Source organism: Lynx canadensis, chromosome A1 (assembly GCF_007474595.2).
Source record: "Lynx canadensis isolate LIC74 chromosome A1, mLynCan4.pri.v2, whole genome shotgun sequence".
Taxonomy (NCBI): domain Eukaryota; kingdom Metazoa; phylum Chordata; class Mammalia; order Carnivora; family Felidae; genus Lynx; species Lynx canadensis.
The window spans coordinates 7723161-7746138 of record NC_044303.2 but is presented as its reverse complement, the minus strand read 5'-3'; the positions used below and the strand labels follow the sequence as shown (position 1 = coordinate 7746138).

General features: G+C 39.0%; 1 protein-coding gene across 5 annotated transcripts in view; it reads right to left on the bottom strand.

The window, feature by feature from the left end:
• The window catches only part of PAN3 (poly(A) specific ribonuclease subunit PAN3), a 134717-nt gene that overhangs the window by 2966 nt on the left and 108773 nt on the right, over positions 1-22978 (bottom strand). For all 5 annotated transcript variants that reach the window (XM_030308388.1, XM_030308378.1, XM_030308406.1 and 2 more), the window contains 6 exons: positions 18931-19096; positions 17694-17784; positions 13114-13253; positions 10263-10392; positions 9767-9831; positions 2497-2635 (listed from right to left, as the gene is read on the bottom strand). In XM_030308388.1, the coding sequence (XP_030164248.1) occupies positions 2497-2635; positions 9767-9831; positions 10263-10392; positions 13114-13253; positions 17694-17784; positions 18931-19096 (731 nt within the window). The remainder of the gene's footprint in view (positions 1-2496; positions 2636-9766; positions 9832-10262; positions 10393-13113; positions 13254-17693; positions 17785-18930; positions 19097-22978) is intronic.

The window sequence follows — 22978 nt, the reverse complement described above, 5'->3', positions numbered from 1 at the left end:
CTGAAACAGACGGAGACACAAAATACGAAGTTCATACCAGGCAGAAGACAGTCCACTTTATCTATTTTAGGACCACTTTTGCCACACTGACAAACATTTTAAAAATTTCTGTGCTGTTCCCTTCTAGATACACACGCTCGTCAGTGTGCACACTTCTCCACTAGGATGTTTTTTAAGCAGTCCTGTGTTTCCACCTAGCTTCCACACTTCATACTTGTTTGCGTTATATTCCATCATTTAATTATTCCCCCAATACTTTCCGTTTTTGTCGTTCTGTTTTGTTTTGTAAAGTAAGCTCCACGCCCAATGTGGGGCTTGAACTCATGACCCAGAGATCAAGAGCCACATGCTCTACCAACCGGGCCAGCCAGGTGCCCCAATATATTCCAGCTTTTTGGCACGGCGAATTCTAGTGCGACGAACACACTCGTCTACTTAATTTTTTTCTTCCGTGGGATTACTTCCTTAGGAGAAATACTTACAAATATCAACAATGAGCCAAAAAGTACAAATAATTTTATAGCTGAACACATAGGGCTAAACTGCTTTCCAAAGTATCAGAAACCACTGATTTATGAGTTGTACCAATTTATAAGCAGCTCCATATCAAATGCACGCCTTGATATTTTTATTTACATTTTCAGGTATTACCAGATGTTTTCATACATTTACATATGTTACTTCCACTCGTGGGAATGCCAGTTTATGCTCTTTACCCATTTATCTGTCAAGATTTGGTAGTAATATTTTAATGAGGTCTTTATAAAGCATTTATACTAATCCTTAGTCCATCAAATAAATTATCTTGTTAGGTTTTCCCTTTTTTGGGTTAGTTTTCAATGTACAATTTCCTTCCTTTTCACTAATTCATTCATTAAAATGTTTACAAGTTACTAATTCCGAACGTTCAAACTTTCAAATCACTTTACCAGCTTAATTTGTTGTAATCCCCACCAAAATACGCTATGTGAAATTTTAATTTTTAGATCACCAATATGGCCATCCATGCTTTTTAATTTGCTACACTCTTCCCAAACTTAGAAAATTACCCCATTTTCAGATTTGGGATAAATTTTATTTACTCCTAGTTATTCTATGAAGTCAAACAGAATTTTCAAGTTTTTAATTATCCTCACATTCATTAAATAATCTTCACTTCAGATACCTATCTGTCCATGGCTTGATTTCACAGGATCTAGCTGTCAGTTTAACTAGCGCTACGTATTTTTAATTACTGGTGCTCTGATACATGGATACCATTTTCTAAACTCTGGTAGAATTATTCTCCACTCATTGCTTTTAAGAAAAATGTTTTCCCCTTAAGGGAAAGGGCAAACAAATACATGTCATGCTAGATTAGTTCAATGGTACATTCAGTTTGTTCTGTCTTAATGTCGATTATTGACAACACTCTCTTTAAAGGGTTTTAAGGAAATTCAAACAAGGCAGAGGAGTGCTTAAAAACGAAAACCACATTCTCCCTGAACAGTCAGCACACTGAACACGAACGATTCTACACCACGTGCCATGAGGCACTTTCTCCTCTAGTACTTGTAATTTAGGGACAGTTTAGACCAGGGATCAGCAAATAAAGTGACCAGGGGTCAGTTTCCATAAAGATGGCCAGACAGTAAACGCCTTAAATTTCAGGGCCGCATACAGTCTCTGTCACATATTCTTTCTAGTTTTGCTTCTGCTATTTGTTTTCAGTCTTTTGAAAATGTAAAAAAAATTCTTAACTTGCAGGCGCTACAAAAAAAAAAAAAAACAAACGCAAACAAAAACAAAAAAAAACGCAAACAAAAACAAAAAAAAAAACGCAAACAAAAACAAAAAAACAGGCTGTCTGTCTGCCCAGTTTGCAGACCCTTGAGATTTAGATATAAACCTACATACAAAGACTAATGTTTACTTCTGGAGACCCATCCTACATTCTGTAATTCCAAGCAATTCATAAGGAAAACGCATTCCTTCCTTCCTCTGTGAACCGTTTCTCTCCTAGCCCTTTCAAAAACAAAAGTCCACCTCTCCAGTGAATTTATGACGTGTCTCCATCTACTTAGTTCATGTCATCACCTAATTCTCCACTTAGAACACTGGGCCTACTGTGCTTTTATTATTGTAATATTGTATTACTATGCCCACAGTGAACAGTAAATGAACAGATACCATGTAGGGACATCCAACATGAGACTCACAAGAAAGCAATTCAACTGTTAAAAAAATACTTAAACATAAAATTTTTGTTGTTCCCACCCACTGCTTTTGTGACGTTTTATCACAATAAGAAGATCCACAATGAAAAAGTCTATAATTATTCATGAAGATGTCAAAAAGGCCTGCCAAGTCTAGAAACTGTTATTAAGTAGATACACCTAATAATTATTAATAAAATGTCTTTTGGCTACAGAGAATACACCTAACTTCTTAAGTCTCTTAGTATTTATAGAAAACACAACTTTGCATTGTGATCTTAAAAATCCAGATACAAATTACCTTGTTAAGACAAGAAATGATATGACTGAGGTCAATCCAAGGGGCACCCGCTTCTGTCACCTGATGGAAAAGATGATCCCTAAAGAGTTTCAACAGATAACGGTCTCCAGTCTCCGACCAGGTAGGATCCTTCTGAAACCTGGGGGAAGGTAATATTTTACCTCAGTAACTCATGCTGTATGCCACATGGCTATGTTGATTCTTCAGACTCAACACTAGTTTGATTGTTTTCTCTGATAAATAAGTTAAGTACCGTTTGTGTGTCTGTGTCCGTGTATGTAGTGTCTTACGGGTTTTTTTTTTTTAATCCTCCAAAAGTTATAGGGAGGCTAAAAAAATTGGCCTTTTTCAAATTTTATGTGCCAACTGCCAAATATTAAAAAAATAACTTCACGGGGCCCCTGGGTGGCTCAGTCAGTTAAGCCTCTGACTCTTGATCTCGCCTCCGGTCTTAATCTCACAGTTCCTGAGATGGGGCTCTGTGATGACAGCAGGGAGCCAGCCTCCTTGGGATTATCGACTTCTCCCTCTGCCCCTCCCTTGCTTGGGTGCTCTAAGTAAATAAATAAACTTTAAAAAAATAATAATTTCATAGAACATGAAAGTACATGAAACCCAGTTTCTATTTCTTAAGGGTAACCGACCCTTACACACTCCTATTTTATAATCGCTTCCTTAGGTAAATGGAGGGAAAAGAAAAGGTCTTTAAAAATCTTTAGAAATAAGTTGAAAGAGATTATTCTTTTCCTCTTCTCACCTTTAGGATATAGAGTAGAGAGGTAAGATCAGATCTTCTACTTTACTGGCAGCAAAAAATAGAAAAATGTTTAAGGAAACAAAAAGCGGGTAGATTTTGGTTTCCTACCATCATGAGCGGATGTGAGAATGAGCTGTGAAGAACCAGAGAACTGACCAGACGATCAGTTAGTGTCCAGTGACCTCTGGAACTTACGATCTAGTGAGGAAAACAGATGTTCAAGGAACCAAAACATGTTTTAAGTGCATATTTTGATGATGCCGTTAAGAAAAAGGGAAACGGTACGGAACGTGAACTCACCTAGGAGGACAAAGAAGGCTCTCCAGAGGAAGCAGTGGATGTTCCTCCCAGAGGAAGGACACCCTAGTCAGAGGCATCAGTATTTGCAAGGACAGAGCATGCCGCACTTCAGAAACTTAACAAAGGTCAGTGTGGGTGGAAGGGGCTGAGGGGAGGAAAAGAGAGAGGCCAAGAGAGGGACAGAGAGTAAGAACAAGGAGGGGGGAAGAGAAAAGACCAGGGCAAAGAGGGACAGAAGGCAAGACAGGGGAGAAGAAAATTAAAAGGGAAAAAAAAGACATATCTGAAGCAAAGATAAGAAGAGAGAGATCAGGCTATGCAGTCTTGGTTAAAAAACTAGGTGTTTTCTAAGAACGAGATGGAGGGGCACCTGGGTGGCTAAGTCAGTGAAGCATCCTTGGTTTTGGCTCAGATCACGATCTCACAGTGTGCAGGGCTGCGCACTGACAATGCAGAGCCTGCTTGGGATCCTCTCTCTCTCTGTCTCTCTCTCTGCTCCTCCCTCCCACACACTCTTTCTCTCTAAGTTAATAAATAAACTTAAAAACAGATGGAAAGCCCACCATTTGGGTTTAAACACAATCCTAAGAGTTCTGCAAAGATCACTCCAGGGACTGTCCATTAAAACGCTAATTAAACACATCCATTTATCTCTGTTTCCTCTCAAAACCCCACCAAATTGGCAATGAATGTCTGATAAAGGATATAATAAGCACACAAGGACAAAGTGATCAGAAGCAACAAAAGAAGAAAAATCCACAAAGAAAAACTGGAAAGATGAAAAACACGCTGGTAAGTGGCATGATGGGCTGACTTGAAGAAAACTGACCGCTAATGCTCCAGAAGGCACAAGAAGGGAAGCCACAGAAGGGGGCCATCGCCATGAGGCCAGGCAGGGAAATCATTAGGTACTACTGAAAGCGCAGTATGGGCTCAAGGTGGACACGGCAGAATTGACGGAAAATTCTATAAATAACAAGTAGATAACCCCTCTCCCATCCCTGCCTCCATTTCTGCTCTGCAGACATTTTCCAGAAAAGGTACCGGAAATCTCTCTAGACAGGGTGAACAAAGACGCTCCCGCCCCAGGGTGCCAAGAAGAGCAAGCGATGGCAGGTGAGACCATTCAGTCAACCCCTCGTGGCTACTTGGCCATCCAAAGCTTGACCACGAATTTATACTACAGACAGAAGGTTGGAAGGTTATTTTCCGGATGCTAACTTGCCCAAGGGAAATTCTGACACTGAAGAGTATACCAGAAACAAACAAAAATTATACATCACAGCATCACACTGCTTTACCACACATTCTACAATCTCTGACACCACCAGGAACTTATCAGTAGCTTTTTAGATGAAATTCTTTAAATTTCTTTAAAATTTTATTTACTTAGCTTTTTAGTAATTTCCACACCCAACGCAGGGCTTGAACTGACGACCCCAAGATCAAGAGTCGCATACGCTTCTCACTGAGCCAGCCAAGTACCCCCAGAAAGATTACTTTCAACACGAACACATAGCCAGGATCAGAAATCCACTGGAGAGTGAAACAGAAGAAACTCATTTCCTATGAGACACTGCAGGGAACAGAACAGAACTTAGAACAACAACAACAAAAAACCTAACCAAAATCTGTAAGTGAGACTCTTGCGCAAACAAGAATTAGATGCTGTAAGACAGAAACATTTAGAGAGGGGCGCCTGGGTGGCTCAGCCGGTTGAGCGTCCAACTTCAGCTCAGGTCAGGATCTCATGGCTCGTAAGTTTGAGCCCCGCATCAGGCTCACAGCTGCCAACACAGAGCCGGCTTCTGATCCTTTGTACTCCACTCTCTGTCTCTGCCCCTCCCCCAATCATGCTCGTTCGCTCTCTCCCTCCCTCCCTCCCTCCCTCCCTCCCTCTCGCTCGCTCTCGCTCTCTCAAAAATGAGTGAACATTAAAGAAAAGCATTTAGAAAACAGAAAGTTCTTGAAAATTAAAATTATGACAGCAGAAGCTTAAAAATTCTAAGGATTGGGAAAAAACCTTTATTTTTAGACAAAGTAAGTTGAGATTATTACCTCAGAAGTAGAACAAAAAAAATCCAGTACAGAAAACAGAAGAGAATATTAGAAAATTAATGATGATGGTCTAATATCTGAGTAACAGGAATCCCAAAGAGAGAAGCTATCAAAGAAACAATGGAGACAACTTCTCAGAGCTGGAGGACCTACGTTTCCAAGATTAAAAGGGCCTGCCCACCCTGCTGATTCATCAGAATGAATAAAAAACCCTACAGCAAGGCATCTCGCTGTGCATTTCTGAACATCAATAAAGAGAAGATCCTAAAAGCACAGAGGAAGGGGAAGGGTTTGAAAAGAAAATAGATTTGAATCCGGAAGTTAAAAGACAGTGGAGCAAAGCTTCAAATTCTGACAGAAATGATCACTACTATTACTTAACTATGTACTAGAGATACTAGCTAACACAATCACTCCAAAGCAACAGAAACTATCGAAATTAGAAAGTAGGAAATGTAACTACAATTATTTGAAGATATGACTCTGTATCGGGGAAACCCAAGAAATCTAGCGAAAAACTATCCAAACACTAAGGCACCTGGGCACAAATTTTACAGAAATCGATAAATTTCACGTGTACCGATAACAGGCAATCTAAGAAGAAAGAATGGCAGGGGTGGGGGGGAAGGGAGGGGATTCCCATTTACAACAGCAACAAGAAAAAAAATACCTAGTAAACTTAGTGTGCCACAACAACGTAAGAACAACTTAAGCACTGAAGGACAGACAGTAAAGTAGGTGTGAATGAATTCAACGATATATACCATTGTCGTGGTTACGAAACTCAACACCTACAAACACATATGCTCCTTAAGTTTAATAATAAACATGTCATCTTAGAAAATAAAAATACCACCAGGTTTATAGATTTTTTTTAACTAAAAAAGCTGATTCTAGAATTTATACAGAAAATTAAACAGTTTTAGGAAACAACAAAAAACAATGAGATGAAGCTGAGAAAGAATGAACACTACCAGATTTTAAAATGTCATCCAAAAAAAAAAAGTTAGTCATGAAGGGGTGCCTGGTTAGCTCAGTCAGTTAAGCAACCATGCTTGGGATTCTCTCTCTCTCCTTCCCTCCCTCCCTCCCTCCCTCTCTCTCTCTCTCTCTCTCTCTCTCTCTCTCTCCCCCCCCCTCCCCTGCTCACTTGCTTACTCACTCTCTCTCAATAAATAAGCAAACATTAAAAAGAAATGACAGTCATTCAAACATTAATGTGAAAGAAGTACTGTCTTAAACCAGTGGGGAAAAGCTAGACTATTCAATAAATAGCTTTTGGGCCACTGGAGACTCTTCTGAGAGGGAAGGGTGGGGGAGCTGAATACATACCTTATATCCTATAAATATTCCAAATACATAAAAATTTAATATGGGAAGAAAATAAAACCGTAAGTACACTAGAAGAAACAATGAGAAAATTCCCGTAGAAAAGGCCTTTCTAACTATGATTCAAAACCCAAAAGGATAAAAGAAGTTTGATCAATTACACCATGTATACAAATGTCTGCATGGAAAAAAAAAAAAACTGAGCAGTCAAAAGAGAAATGACAAATTAAAAAGAAAATGATCAAAAAGGACAAATCTCTCCAGCTCCTATAAATCGACAGACAATTCAACTGGAAATAAAAATGAGCCAACAATACGAACAAAGGAAAAAAAGGCAACAGAAACAGATCAGAAACATAAAAATGACAAGCAACATGCTCATTAAGAGTAAATACAAAATAAAACCGCACTGAGATTCAATTTCGCATCCATCAGGTAGACAAAAATCCACAAGCTTGAAGAAGTACTGTTGGTAAAAGGCTCTCTGCAAGGGTTTACGGTCACATATCCACAGACCTAACAACCACAACTGGGTCTATCTTTATGCACACGTACAATTAAGTATGCATAAGTCAGTCCCTGCAGCACTGATTATACCAGCAAAACAGTAAAAACAACTCAAATGCCTACTGATCAGGAACTAGAGCAATAAATTACAGCATGTCCACAGAACGGACTATTACATGGCTATAAATTATGGAGGCAGAGCATAGTGGTTCAGAGCATGGACTCTGGAACCATACTGTCTGGATTTGAATTCTGGCTCCGATGCTCACTTATTATGTGACCCTGGAAAAGGTATTTCACCTCTCTGTGCCCACACATCTCTGTTAATCGAGAAGACTAATAGTACCTGTATCACAAGGTAGTTACGAGGATTGAGTTGGGACATATTTGTAAACTATTGAGAATAGTGTTTGGTATACACTAAACATACCTAAACAAAAAGATTTCCAAAATATAGTTAATAAGGAAAAAGGAACATACAGAACACTGCATGGTTTACAATTTGTATATATTAAAAAGTGAGGAGGGGATGAAAGGAATTAAGAATGCATCATTGTAACTCAGGAAGAATATAAAATAAAGATCAGTGGGAGAAAAGGGAGAGACTGGGGATGTAACAGGTGTGAGAGATTTTTTCCCACTGCAAACCCTTTTCTACGTTTTAAAAAACTGGTTCATATTAACCTATGCGAAATTAATAAAAAGAATTTTCCAAGGACAGTCTAGAATTTTATACCCAGTTATACTGTCAATAAGTGTAAAAATAGAATAAAGATATTTTCAGACTTACAAAGAGTCAAAAAACTCACCTTTCTCAGGAAGCTACAGGAGGATGTGCTCCAATAAATCAAAAGAATAAATCAAGGAAAAAAGCAAGAAACAGGGTATCCAACACAAAGGGAGAGACAATGAGAATTCCCAGGATAATAGTGAAGGGAAGCTCCAGTTCTAAAGTGTGAGTGTGAGCAGGCTTAGAGCTCAACCAGCCCAGATAGGAACAGAAGGACAGAGGCTCCGGGGGCAATTTCTCTAAGGGGGAGAAAAAAAAAGGAACTGATAGGTTACCTATTTTTGACCATATGGGAAGGTGTTTCGTAACTCTGGCAAAAAGTCTGGAATAAAGTGGTGGTCAATATTTTTTCATTTGCTTATTAGAGTTCTATAATAAGGCAATTATTAACCCGAGGAAAACAAAAATCAAAAAACAAAATACAAAAGAAAGGAAATATAGTCATGGTTTACTCTGTGGTGCAGCTATGAACAGTATTTACCCCGTTATACTAATGTCAACACTTTTAACTCAAAACTTATGGGTTCAATGGTAGAATGTGAGTGAGTGAGTGAGTGAGTGAGTGAGTGAGTGAGTGAGTATGTTTGGTTAAGGAAAGGGGGTATGAAAGATAAAGCCTCATCCTACACAGGACAGAGTCATTAGCTGAGTTAAATACTTAAAAAAGAAAAAAAATCAAGCAATAGTATCATAAGCATATTATTTTTAAATAAAGAGAAAAATGCCAGAAGAAACAACTTGAAGGGTTTTTTGGGGTTTTTTTGTTGTTTTGTCATCTTCTCTTCATTTAGAAACATTATCAGGGAAAATACACATTGAGTTTTGTAACTGTGAAGAAAGGTAAGTGAATATGAATTTTGTCATCAAAAACAAAATCCCTCAAGCGGTATTTATGTGTCACCTATCTCTATCAACAGAGGTAACATTCCTGAAACAGAACTTCTACTACAGTGAAAGTAGCTATAATACTGTTCAACCTGCCTCGACAGTTACTATTTAGTACAGACGTCAACTCTCCTTCTTTCTTGAACGTACGATAAACTTTAACTTACAAACGAGGCAGAACTAAATGACAAATAATGAAGGGTGGCAAGGCCTTCCCAGTGTCACCGATATGACAGCTGTATGTATTGTTTATGTGATGTTCTTAAATAGAAGATAAGGGGCATGCAACAATTAGACATGTCTGAAATCTCTAATCTGACTAAGGTAAGCTGAACTGAGCAAGCTTCAAAAAGGAGACAGAGTAGAGGCAGTACTGACAGTCATAAAATGTTCCCTCATGCACAAACCACAATGGAGCTTTCTAACAGTCTCTTTTCTGTATGGGTATGTGTGTGTGGAATCCCTAAGAACAACCACATCTAGGCTGTAGTTAAAAAACAGCATCCTTATGGCTACCAACAGGCTTAAGGTCACTTCACATGAGAATTTTTCTCTTTCCAAATAAAACCAGTAAGAATCAGGTATACTCATTCTTGTTAGTGCATTTGATTGAAATCATATTGTAAAATACTGTAAATCCTTACTCCGGCCTCTCGTTGATTGTTCCCAATTTTGCTAGAAGCCTAAACAGTCTTCCATTTTGAACCTCCTATAAGACATTTTAAAAAGAGAGAGAATGTTAATATTCCAGCAAAATTTTAGGAACCTGGTATCCTACACCAATATTACCTTTAAACCGTAAGTCCTAATATCCCCACCTTTTGGTAATCATTTTGAATGTAACATGTCCATTTCATTCAATATTACTACTCAAGATGATCATGCAGCTGGCCATTTTTAAGAACGGTTAAAGTTACATGGGGGGGGGGGGGGGAATCAAGATTCTGTCAATTAACTGGAGCAAAGCCACAAACGAAAAGCAGGACACAAATGCCCAGAGGACATAAGAAATTAAAAAAAAATTTTTTTTAAGTTACAAAATTTCTGTAAACAGTCCTGGCCAATTCGGCACAAAGATTACTGTCTTCTAACTCTTTGCACATACAGATGCCATTGTACGTATCTTTTTGTGACTCCTACCTTTGCAAGGTCTTCCTCTATGACATCATTTCTCATCTGAGCAGCATCCAACTGAGTATAAAACCGAGCACCAATCATGGGCATGATGTCGTTTACACTTCGCATCCTGTTTTGGTCGGTCAACAAATACCTACGAAAATAAAGAATCGCCCGAATGCCAAGTGTGCAATTTAATTTTTTTTTGATTCTTAAAAAAAAAATGTTTTATCTATTCTTGAGAGAGCGCGCGCGCGCGTGAGCAGGGGAGGGGCAAAGTGAGAAAAGGACACAGAACCGGAAGCAGGCTCCAGGCTGCCAGCACAGAGCCCGACACGGGGCTCGAACTCACTCACAAGCCGCGGCGAGACCACGACCTGAGCCGGAGTCGGATACTCAACCGACTGAGCCACCCAGGCGCCCCTCAAATTGTGCAATTCAAAAAAAACAAACACGACACACAAGCACGGAGCTATCGCTGCTGCCGTCACAGAAGTGTATACAATTTGAAAAGATTTTTTTCATCAAGTCAACCTCACTTTTAAGCGTTGACGATTTCTCTGGGAAATTTTAAGAGCCAATGGAAGAAACTGTAAACATGTCTCTTTCTCTACATCTTTGCTATTATGAAAATGAAAAGGGGAAGTTGAGTAGGGTTACACTTCACCATTTGCATTCTCAAACCCTTCCTTACAATAGTGGGACATGAAAAGACTGTTACAAGCTTTTTTGGAGGGGTGAAATAGGGGGCGGCTGTAGGTGGAGAGATTTTTCCATTTGCTCTTCAAAACAATTTGTGTCGGGGCGCCTGGGTGGCTCAGTCGGTTGAGCGTCCGACTTCGGCTCAGGTCATGATCCCACATCTTGTGGGTGTGAGCCTCACACTGGGCTCAAACAAGGTTCCAACTTTTTTAGAAAGGTGCCCTCTGCTCTACAATGTCATTTACCAGTTGTCATCATCTATTTATTTCTGAAAAACTGTCACGCACTAACATATATCAGAAGAGGCCAATTTCTCCTACCATTATAACTGAGGCCAAAAAAACCCCCAAAAAACCAAAAAAATCCGTTTCAAAAAGCGACCTGCTAGAATACAAAGATGATCATGACCTATTACTGCCTATTCTGACAGGTGAGCCGTTTCCTAACCATCCTTGGGACGGGAGCCTCCTGCTCTCGCACTCTCTGCTTATAATTCTATCCCATTTTCTTCAGGGACTTATCGCTACCTGCCAACATCTTACATGTTTCCATGTTTGTTACCTCCTCCCCATTAGGGTGGAAGCTCCAGAAGTTGGGGGGTTTTGTTCATCTTGTTCAAGGTATCTTCAGGGTCTGGCACAGGATAGGCATTCTTTTGTTAAATAAAATCCTCCTGTTGATAATCTATGCCTTAGCTATTTATCTGTAACTACTGACATATTTACATCTAACTACTTAAAGTTATTACAAGCTTTGTGACTTTGGCAAGTTACTTTACCTCTCTAAGCCTCAGTTCTGTCATCTCTAAAATGGAGCTAACTTATAGGGTTATTGGGAAAATTCATTTGTATCAGTTAGAAAGTGCCTGATACATGGTTTACCGCTCTATAAAGTTGTTACTTAGTATGCAAGTATGGCTTTTTAATTTACTTTTGATTAAGGAAAATTTCAAACATTCATAAAAGTAGAGAGAACAGTATAACAAAAGTCCATGTACCCTTTGCCCAGTTTTGACAATTATTAACGTATGGCTGGCTAGTTTGTAACATTTATATCCTTTACTCTCAACTTTTTAAAAAGGAAGTTTGGAGATTACTACTTTGAGATGTTGCAAATGAAGGCTAGGAATTGCTGCTGTGAAAATACGTGAAACAAATATTTTCACTTGAAAGAGAAATCATGTGAGTATTCCCCGGAAGCAGGCAATCACTGGCTTCCGGTGCTCGGTCACAAGCACGACACTTACGCCAGCGTAACAAAGTACAAGCGGGCAGCCCCATCCTCTAGCCCTCAATTTCGTATCCGGAGCTAGTCCAAAAAGAAACTGAATCCTCCAAGACTACACAGAAAAGTCAGAAGGAACAGCTGAAAACTAAGGCACTGAAAAGGACCAATATGCTCCAGCTGCTTCTAGAACATAACAGAAAAAATTTCGAGAGATACCGTAGCATCTGTTCTCCACAATCACTTCTAATGACAGTAAGAATTATGGCGGTCCACCCTCTGGAATTCCCCGATGTTAGATGCGTCTGAGACAGGGAGAAGTCCCCCTGCGGGGACAGGAGTCCACAGTGGGGCTCTCCTAAGTCGAATGCATTTCAAGGACTTCTTGGGAGTCTAGAGATCCTGGAGTAGAAGCCTGGGACCCTTACATCCATGCTTTCTGTAATCGCTGTTTTGGCCACAGAATCTGTAACTGGATTGCATCTGAGGTTTATTTATGACAGCTCGCACAAAGAGAACAACCACTCTCTAGAGCAGCACTGTCTGACAGAATTTTCTGAAATGATGGGATATAGTAGCCAGAAGCCACATGAAGCTTTTGAGCTCCTGAAATGTGGCCAGTGCAAGATTGATTTCTTTAACTTTGTTGTATTTTAATTAAACTAAGTCATATGTAGCTAGTGAATACCAATGCAACCTCAGTGGGCACCCTCTGACCAAACATTTAAAACATCGGTAACTAAACACATTGGTTCATGAATTTATTCAAGGAAATATACACTTAACAATAAAAATAAAGAAATTAAAAGTTGTCTAACTGTGTTTTGCCTGATTTTGAGCACTAGGAACTAAAATAATAAATAGAAGCTCTATTAGAAGGCCTGTGTGGAAAAAAGCCGTCTTATCTCCTACGATCATCATATATGTTTAATTGTATATTACAACTTACAGAATCAGATTCTTCAGGTCAGAGGAGTAGTTGATTGTCACCAGTTCCATGGCTTTCTGTAAATTCTCTCGCTGAATTCCTGCCAAAGAGTTGCAAGCCAAAGCCAACACAACTTTTCCTAATGATATCAGATCTGCTTGCTGACATGAAAGAATAAATATAACTTTTAATTTTTATTTTATACGTACAAATTTAACACAGTGACACTACTGCCTGCATGGAAAAAGCACCTTTACAAAGAAGCTGCAAAACTCAGCACAGGGCTCTCCAATATTGGTGCTCAGAGTCACCTGGGAGCTTGAAGGGGCTTCCCGAGCCTCTCTACCAGAGATTCTCGTTCGGTAAGTCTGGGGGAGCAGGCCCAACATTTTTAAAGCACCCAGGTAATTCTGATAAATGTAGTTAGGGCTACACTCTAAGCAATTCGTATGCCAGCTACAGAATTGTTGCTTCAAAATTTTTTTAAAAAAATTTATTTAGATAGAGCTGACATTCTTATTATTAAGGCTGGTTACCACATATTCACCTGACTACGATCATTACAATCTATAATATGCCCCTCTCTCGTTTTCCATCATGCCCCAAATACAGTGGGAGTTTGAAGAATTATTTGAAGAAAAGTTATTCCACTATTCAGAATGTAACATAACTATTACCTGATTTCAGGGTATGTTCTTTAGAACATCGAGAACGCTGCCAACCCCAATGACATCCCATCTGCCCTTATTTCCAAATAGCCCGTTTTTACTCACATTATAACAGATCTTTGAGCTCTGTAACCACCTGGTTTCTTTTTCTTTCTTTCTTCCTCTCTCTCTTTCTTCTTTTTCTTTCTCTATTTACCTATCTATTTTTTTATGATTTACCACTGTGAGGCTTTTGCTCTAAAAGGATTTTCAAAGATAGCTGGCTACATTGAGGTAAGCTCTCTATTACCTGTCTAACTCCAGGAAACAGAATGGTTATCCCAAGTGGCCCTTCTTGGCAGGTAACTATTAATAATTTTATGCCTAGGAGAAGGGAATAGCTCCGAGTTAAATAAAATCATTTGAAGTAATTGTGACAGAAAACTTCTGTAAATCTTCAAAATCTGAGACCTGATCTCAAATATTGGATACATTTACTGAATACCGGTCTAGTAAAAGGAGTTTTCAAAGCTAGCCATACATTAAAATCACCTGAGGAGCTTAAAAACATCAAACAGAAGAAGTAACCCCGTAGCTATCCCTTCACTCCAATTCTGGTATTATTAGTCTGGGTTAAGATCTAGGTATTAGTGTTTTTCAAAGCTTCCACAACAGTTCTGATAATGAAGTCAGGATGGAGAACCACTGGTTTTGTGGAATGTTTATACATAGTATAGTTGCAAAACAGGCAAATATTTCAAGACAGTCACTAATGAAACTTTAGCACTCTACAGCTATCCTCAACATTTTATCCAACTAAGAAAGTATAAAGAAGCCAAACTCCATTACTAACATTAAAAAGTTCAAATTCAAAAATTCATTCAGTACTAGCATTTGTGAATTTGACGCTCTGAACAGGAGACCCTATTATAATCAGTGGAAAAACAGATTAGAAAAACTGCTTTGACTCTATTGTGGTAAGAGATGCCAAGGATTCATGTCAAAGAAACTTTTTAAAACTTCACTTGTGGTACAGACTTAGGAGCCCAGAAAGGGAGGAGGTAGGGTGGCACGGGAGGGAGCACTATTACTGTTCGATCATTTCTGTTCTCGGAGGGGCACTGCCATGAATGAACTCAAGAAGGATTCCCCTCAGTCATTCTCAGGATCGAGTAAAACATTCCAAGTTATAGTAATGAAACCATAAAAATCTTGGTCAAGACAAACTGGTACATGTAAATGCGAACTGTAAATTTCTCTAAGTGTTTCAATCCAATATCCTCAGCAAAGCAAACTGAAAGTTGCTATTATTTATCAAGTGTCTGAGCAGCATGTACCAACACACAGCCTCCCAAACCCTTAAAACAACAGAATTTTCAGTTTAGCTCCACCCTCAATTGATGCTGTAACTAAACCTCCCACCTAGAACATTCCGGTATTCCCTAGTACGAGCCAGGAAAACAAAAGTCCAAGACAGCCGAAGGCCTGGATGGGTTTTTAAAATAAGAACATCTGATTTTTGAGTGCGTCCCACCACTTTCTAAAGCTGACTCAAGGTGGAATACGCACGTTTAGAAATAAAGTCTACAGGTCACATAATCCAGATTAAATTAGAACGGATTTGTTTTTAAGTAAGAGGTCAATGACGTCCTGCTTAAAATTAAGAGAGTTCAACATCACAAAAGCCCGATAACTCTCCTTTCCTTATTTGCCGGCTAAATAATTTTCCGTTTGTTATTTTGCTTCTTACCTCCATCTGGTTTTTCCCCCCATTTGTTGAATTCTGGAGGTTTTCCCCCCACTCATTTTCAGTTTCTTCCTGATTCTTGATTTCTTGATTTTTCTGATTCTATCTATGGCTCTACTTATGTCCACTTTACTGAAAGTCAGTCTCTATTCACGTGTCTGAAACAGACTATGAAAAATAGACTACAAGAAACAATGCACTCCTTTCTCACGTACCCTCTTCTCCGTAAAATCACAATCCCCCACTTGGGACTATCTTTAATTCTCTCCTTTACCTTACTATATAAGCTGTGTGAAAAATCTTCCACACATACATAACCCACCCCCCAAAAATTAAGGAAAAAAAAGAAAAAGAAGAAAACCTGAGATATCCTTTTAGTGCTGGAAAATAAAGGGAAGGTGACAACTGGTTGAAAGCAGGAGGCAGCTCCTCATTTACCAATCAACTGCCCCAAGTGCTTACTGAAGAGTTGTTTGTTTGGAACTCTGGGATTACTTTTCCTTCAAAAGAGTTTTTCAAGGTAGCTACCTATCACTAATGTAACTGAAACGATGTACCTCTACAAAGAAAAAATGGGAAATAATACTGCTATAGTACTCACAGAAAACCAAAATCAAACCAGCCTTATACTAGAAATTTTTTTTTAAAAAAAGGAACTCTATTCAGAAGAGACAAGAATGACATAGTGTAATGCTGAACGTGTAAAAAAACAAAACGGCAAGGTGTTTCGTCTTTTAATGTCGACATGGGGTTTCCAGATTCTTGCCACAGAGTTAGATGACTAGTTCCAAACAGTGTCTGATTTCTCCTCCAAAATTTTCCTGGATGTATATTTTAACAGCCAATACTTAGTCTCTCTTAGAAGGACAGAGATCAAGAAGAAAATTGTTCAGAGCCAGTCAGGCACTAGGTGGAAGACAGAAGAAGGAAAGTAGCTAAGAACCACCTAGAAAAGAAAGAGGAACAGAGCAAACCCCCTGAGGCAGAAGAAAGCTGCTGCTGGCAGAAAAAAGCAGTCAGATTCTTCTGTGCGCCGCCCACTAGATGGCGCTACCAACCAGGACAGCTTGGCTGCGGGGAGGGGGGAAGATGGGTCACGTCCGCTTCCAACCCACACAGCTCAACGTGATGAGTGTGGCTCTACCTCTTGGGGACTACACTGTCCCCGGGCCAGCGGCAAAAGAGGTTTACGTATGAACTGGATCACTAGGCATCACTTAGACTCTACTTCTCATTCTGTCTCTTCCTTTTTGTTCAGAAACTTTGGCTTATAATTCAGCGAACTAAAATCTCTCAAAGATTTAAACTAAAGAAGTTGCAACGAGAAGGGTAAAGAAAAGGTAAAGTGTTTTTCTCCTGGACTTTCCACACAATTAAGAGATTCTGCCTTATATCAGACCTCTAAAGGTTAGTAAATGTTGAGAAACACCAAAAATTTCTTAACACAAAAAGAATGAATAATATGGTCTTAAAGTGGCAGCTGCATATCCTCCAAAAAGATGGGAAGTATTGCAATACAGATGAAATGACCTGAAATATTTACTTTATGTACACATCACCTGCACAGAGCAATTAAGGCAAAAGCAACTACACTTAACGTTCCTTGCAGAGATAGGCTCTTATTCTCTCACACCTTGTATTTATCAAGAAGTATGAAACGAACAGCTAAGACGAAGAACATAGAGGGGCCTAAACCTATGCTAGTATTATGACTAGACTAGAACCAGATTCTGATCGTGTAAAAGAAGGGAGTACACAAAAGAAAAATTATTTAGAACATGTCGATACAACAATATTCCTTCGAAAATATTTCTAAAATGTGTGGATTGGTGGTGGGACAGTATCTAAGAGTAAAAATAACAGCTGTGATTTTAACACATGAAACAAGTGGGAAAAAAAAGTAAAATGTCACTGAATATGATCTATTCGCCAATTACTCTGTTTTAATCTATGTTGAGGACTTTCCCGACCACATAAACATATTTTCCTCTAACGCTTAGTCTCTGACACTGTCGTTAACTCTCTGCATTCCAACTGATAAGGACTGCACTACACAAGGCAGTGACTAAGAAATACATGTTCAAAGCTGACCTAGAGACACCCCCAGAATAAACTGAAATCTAGACTTAAAAGCCCCACTCCCAAATAAACAAAATCTTAGAAAAAAAGCCTGAAGTTATTAAGTGTCCATGTTCACTCTTACTCACCTGGTACTGCGCCATTAATGCCAATGGATTATTATTCTGACTGTTATCAAATGTTAAAACATCAAAAACTCCAACACAATTTACTCGCAACCTTTAAAGACCAGAGAATTTAAACAAAATTATTAAACTGAGATTTTAAAAAAGTTCAGCATTTCCTATATTAGGAAGGATCTCAGAATCTTATCTAGTCTAACCTCCTATCCTACCCCCATATAACCTCTTTCAACCACCATTTTAGAGATGAAGAAATTAAGGCTCACAGATACCAAGCGATAGGCCTATGGGTGTAGAAGTCAGTAACTGATAAGGCCAGGACTGGACTGTTACTCACACCTTCGACTACCAGGCGAGTGGTCTTTTCACCACACCAAGCTGCTACTCTATCAGTGATTCACGAAAGAGAACTAATCAGCTTTCTAACATTTACTGAAGATGTATTAGGCACCATTCACGTGTATTGATCATTCAGTTTTACATGTATTAGTCATTTAATCCTCTCAATAATCTTACGACACAGGTACCTTGTAAGTGTGGAAAGTAGAGATACCAATAGTCTTCTATGGTTGCTGCACACACAGAAGTTACAGAATTTGCTCAGGATCATACAGACAGCAACTAAGGAGACTCGGTATGATGAACCTGGCTAACCAGGTACCCGACCTTGAGCTCTTTGTGTTATGCTGTCCAAGAGAAGCCTCAAAATCACAGCAACTCAAATAAAACTCTGGTGAAGTCAAGGGCTGTGCTCCTTAACTTGGTATCAGTGGTCCTCAAAGCACTGGACCCAATGAGCAGCAACAGTATCACATGAGAACTTGATGGAAATATAAATTCTCAGGCCCCACTTCAGATTCACTGAAGGAGAACTCTGGGAGTGGAGCCCCATCACGTGTGCTTATTAATGAGCCCTCCAGGCAATTCTGTTTCATGCTACAATCGGAGAACCACGGTTGTACATAGAAAAGGTCTACTGATATCACTTCTACATCCAGCCCCTGACCCTAACTATGTATACGTCCCAAACTTTTACATGATTCCTGGTTGATGACCAGGCACTGTATTCTTAAGAATTCAGCATTTTTTTTTTTTTTTAACTTACAAATGGACTCAAAGTCACAGCAGTTCTTCTGGATGGAATATACGAAAAGGTAGAATTAAACGAATCATCATGCTTTGTTTACTAAACTGTCACAGGTTAGATGCTCAATGAAGAAGCCAAAACTCAAAATGGTGGTACCTTGTTTTGCCAGTTATCAGAATCTTTGTTGGGTCCATAACTCGACACGCCAAACCTGCTGTGTGAATGGTACGCAACGCAGAACTCAGTTGGACAATATAGGCCCAAATAAGAGATTCTGGCAATAATCCGGCATGCTGTCTGGGTAATGGTCCATCATGTTGACCTATACAGCAAATAAATAAAAAATGACACCTTTTAAGTAACCAACTAAAAGACTAAAGAAGTTGAACCAAAATTAACAAAGAAAATCCATGCATCATGGCACAACTTTTCAATATATATATACACATAAAAAATTTAAGTTCAGTCTGTTAGTTAAGAACAGACCCCCAACTTCCTATTCGTGAGATTATACCTTTATGCTGTCAGCAGCAGCACAACTCTCACTGAAATGTTTTCTGTGAACCTTGTAATTACTGAACAATAAAGAAAATTAAAGGATTTATATTTAATGTGAACCAAATAAATGTAAATTCTGATTACAAACAGGAATGATGGGTATTAGTTTACTTAAAATGTGGATAATCCCAGCCTATGTTATTGTTCAGGCAGGTGAAAACTGCTCATTCTATGCCTTGAAAGAAAAATAAAAGCCTCTACTATCATTGATGCTGAATGTTTTCTTATTCTCCTTAAACTGCTCGTCTCCTCTCTTACAGCCACGTCAGTTAGGATGACATCCGACTCATAAAAACATAAACGTAAAAACCTGAATATCACTTATGTCTAATAATGAAACACAAAAATAATCTGATCTACCATGACAGTAATCATTTGGATTCTACCAACTCTTGTTTAAGTGCTTCCTCTTCTTTTGTAATGAGAGAGAGAGAGACAGAGAGAATCCTAAGCAACCTCCAAGTCGGCAGAGAGCCCAATGCCACCGCGGGGCTCGATCCCACAATCCTGGGATCATGACCTGAGCCAAAATCGAGAGTCAGATGCTCAACCGACTAAGCCAGCCAGGTGGCCCTCAGTGCTTCTTGATGCTATTTTCTTTTTTTTTTTTTTTTTTCAACGTTTATTTATTTTTGGGACAGAGAGAGACAGAGCATGAATGGGGGAGGGGCAGAGAGAGAGGGAGACACAGAATCGGAAACAGGCTCCAGGCTCCGAGCCATCAGCCCAGAGCCTGACGCGGGGCTCGAACTCACAGACCGCGAGATCGTGACCTGGCTGAAGTCGGACGCTTAACCGACTGCGCCACCCAGGTGCCCCTTGATGCTATTTTCTGGGTCACTGTTACGCCTTACACACCAGTGGAAAAGGAGCCGCATACATAAATCTAACCCAGATTTTCTAATTCTTTCAGGGAATATGACCCCTTATAAATTGAATTCGAGTGTTCTTAGGGTGTAAACAATTTTTTTGTGAATCAGGCATAAAAGCAACACAGTTAAATGGTTAATTGTGGAGATAACAAATAGCAAAATTTCTGGCTTGGGATAAAGTTTCCAAGGAAAAGCAAATACAAAATTGAAAAGTTGCTCTCCCTCAATTTAGACAGATTAAAGATAGTACAATCTGGAAAACAGTGTCCGAAGTGACGCTAGTGAGAACTGCCAAGACATCGTCAAAGAGGACTATGAAGAGTTTAAATAAAACTATTTGATAAATGTGGTAATAAGGAAAAGCAGTATTTATAGCCAACAGTGTTTTGCTTGCTCTGAGCCAGATTCTGTCTTTACCTGTATACTGTTAACAGCAGCAGAGTTACTTTACCCACGTTACCTCACTTCAAACGTTTTTTTTTTTTAAGTTTATTTTTATTTATTTTGAGAGAGAGGCAGAGAGCAAGCAGGGGAGGGGCAGAGAGAGAGAGGGAGACGGAATCCCAAGGAAGCTCCGCACTGTTAGCACAGAGCCTAGTGCGGGGCTCAAACTCACAAACCATGAGGATCGTGACCTGAGCCAAAGTCAAGAGTTGGATGTTCAACCGAACGAGCCACCCAGGGTGCTCCTTCTTATCACAACCCTTATATAGTATGGTATGATTATTATTTCCATTTTCTAAATTAGTATATTTCTTACAATACAAAATTTTTTAGTTTGTGCTAAGTTAAAGAGTGTAAGAAAACATTAGACTTCCATCTATAGCTCTTCAAAATCATAATTTTTCTTTTAACAGTTATAAAGGGAAACTAGAGAATTGCCTTGGAGTAGAAGTTGCTACAAATTAAAGGACGTATGCTATGTCCAGGGAAATTACTAGCATTCAAACAATACCTTTAAATAACAGAAAAAGGAGTGATTCGTGTGAAAATGTAAACATTTCAAAATGTATCAAATAGTCGGTTAACACCAAAAATAAAGGTAAAAAAAAAAAAAACTGGAAAGGAGTGCTAATATTCATGGTTCTCAACAGGGGTCCATTTTGCCCCTCTGGAAACATTTGGCAATGTAGGGAGGAGCTATTTTTGGTGTCGCTACTGGAGAAGGGGCCTGCTACTGGCATCTAAAGGATAGAGGCCAGGGACACTGCTAAATATTGTGGAATGCACAGACAGCCCCCACAAAAATAATTATCCAGCTCTAGATGTCAACAGGGCTGAGGTTGAGAAACCCAGCTATAAATTAAAGCCAACAGTCATTTCACAGGTGCTACTACTAAAATAAACTTGAACAACTACAGCTATATCCATCTATAGGAAAAGTTATACCACATCCCCTTCAACAAAATTATGTATGTGTCTAAAGATGACACGGCAAAAGAAAAAAAAATGACCACACCATATGACCCGATTTTTAATGCCAAACAGCCATGTAACCACAGCTTTCTTCTTCCAACTGTCAGAAAGCAAAGTTACAAGTAAACAAAAGTAATATTTCGTCCACAATTCAAATCCTTAAAGGAGTCACAATCCAAAAGAGAATATACTGTGGACTCACATCTTTCTTCCTCCTTAATTTCTCTCAGTATGTGAGTCAAGAAAATCTTTAAAAGATTAAAAACTACAGTAAAAAATGCAATGCTTTGTTAACTGTACTTCAATTAGTAAAAATTTTTAAGAGACTTCAATGCTTTTTCCCTGCCCCCAAACAAGAAAATGATGCATACATTTTCCTTACCCAAATACCTAGTTAATTAACAAACATCTCAAAATGGATGACCTACCTACTTTGACTCTGAAGCAATTCACCCTCTAATAAACATTTATTAGAGCATAATTACAATATTTTGGTTCTTTGGAACTATACATATTAGAAAATATCCCATTAAAGTAAATGTTACCTGAAAATTTATTTTGAAGATTAATTCCTTAAGTAACATGCAGTCCTACCTTTTAAAAAAATTTGTTTAGGGAAATCACTTCATAAATGATATATAGTCACACTGGGCTATAATAAGAGAGTCATTAAATTATATCCAGAAAATACAAAAGTTAGGGGGAAAATACTTATAACAAATGAAAGATGCAATGCTACAAAAATGATATAAAGAAAAGGAAACAATGTGACAGGAGACCAAAAAAGAAGACAAAACAAAAAAACCGAGACTGGAAAGAAATATACCAAGAGAAAATGTGGTTGTACTTTGGGTGGTGAAGCTATAGGCGTTATTTTCCAAAATGCCTTTATCCAGAAAGCTTTGTAGTTTTATTTTATTTTTTTAATGTTTATTTATTTTTGAGAGAGAGAGCGAGCGAGTATGAGCGGGGAAGGGGCAGAGAGAGAGGGAGACACAGAATCTGAAGCGGGCTCCAGGCTCCGAGCTGCTGGCACAGAGCCCGATGTGGGGCCCGGACCCATGAACCTCAAGATCCCGACCTGAGGCCGAAGTCGGACGCTCAACCGGCTGAGCCACCCTGGCGCCCCCAGAAAGCCTTGTAGTTTTAAAGGAAAAAACCAAAATGTTTAAGAGGAAAACACTTTCACCACATTCTCGGTTATTTACATTTCAGACACCTCCACGAGTCTTTCACACCCTGCCTCCATACTCAGCCTATACACACAATACTCTATTTCCCAGCCGCTTATGGACTGGCTTCGATTCTTTGAGACGTTTCTTTTTTTAATGCGCTATGATCACAGAAACAAATTCACG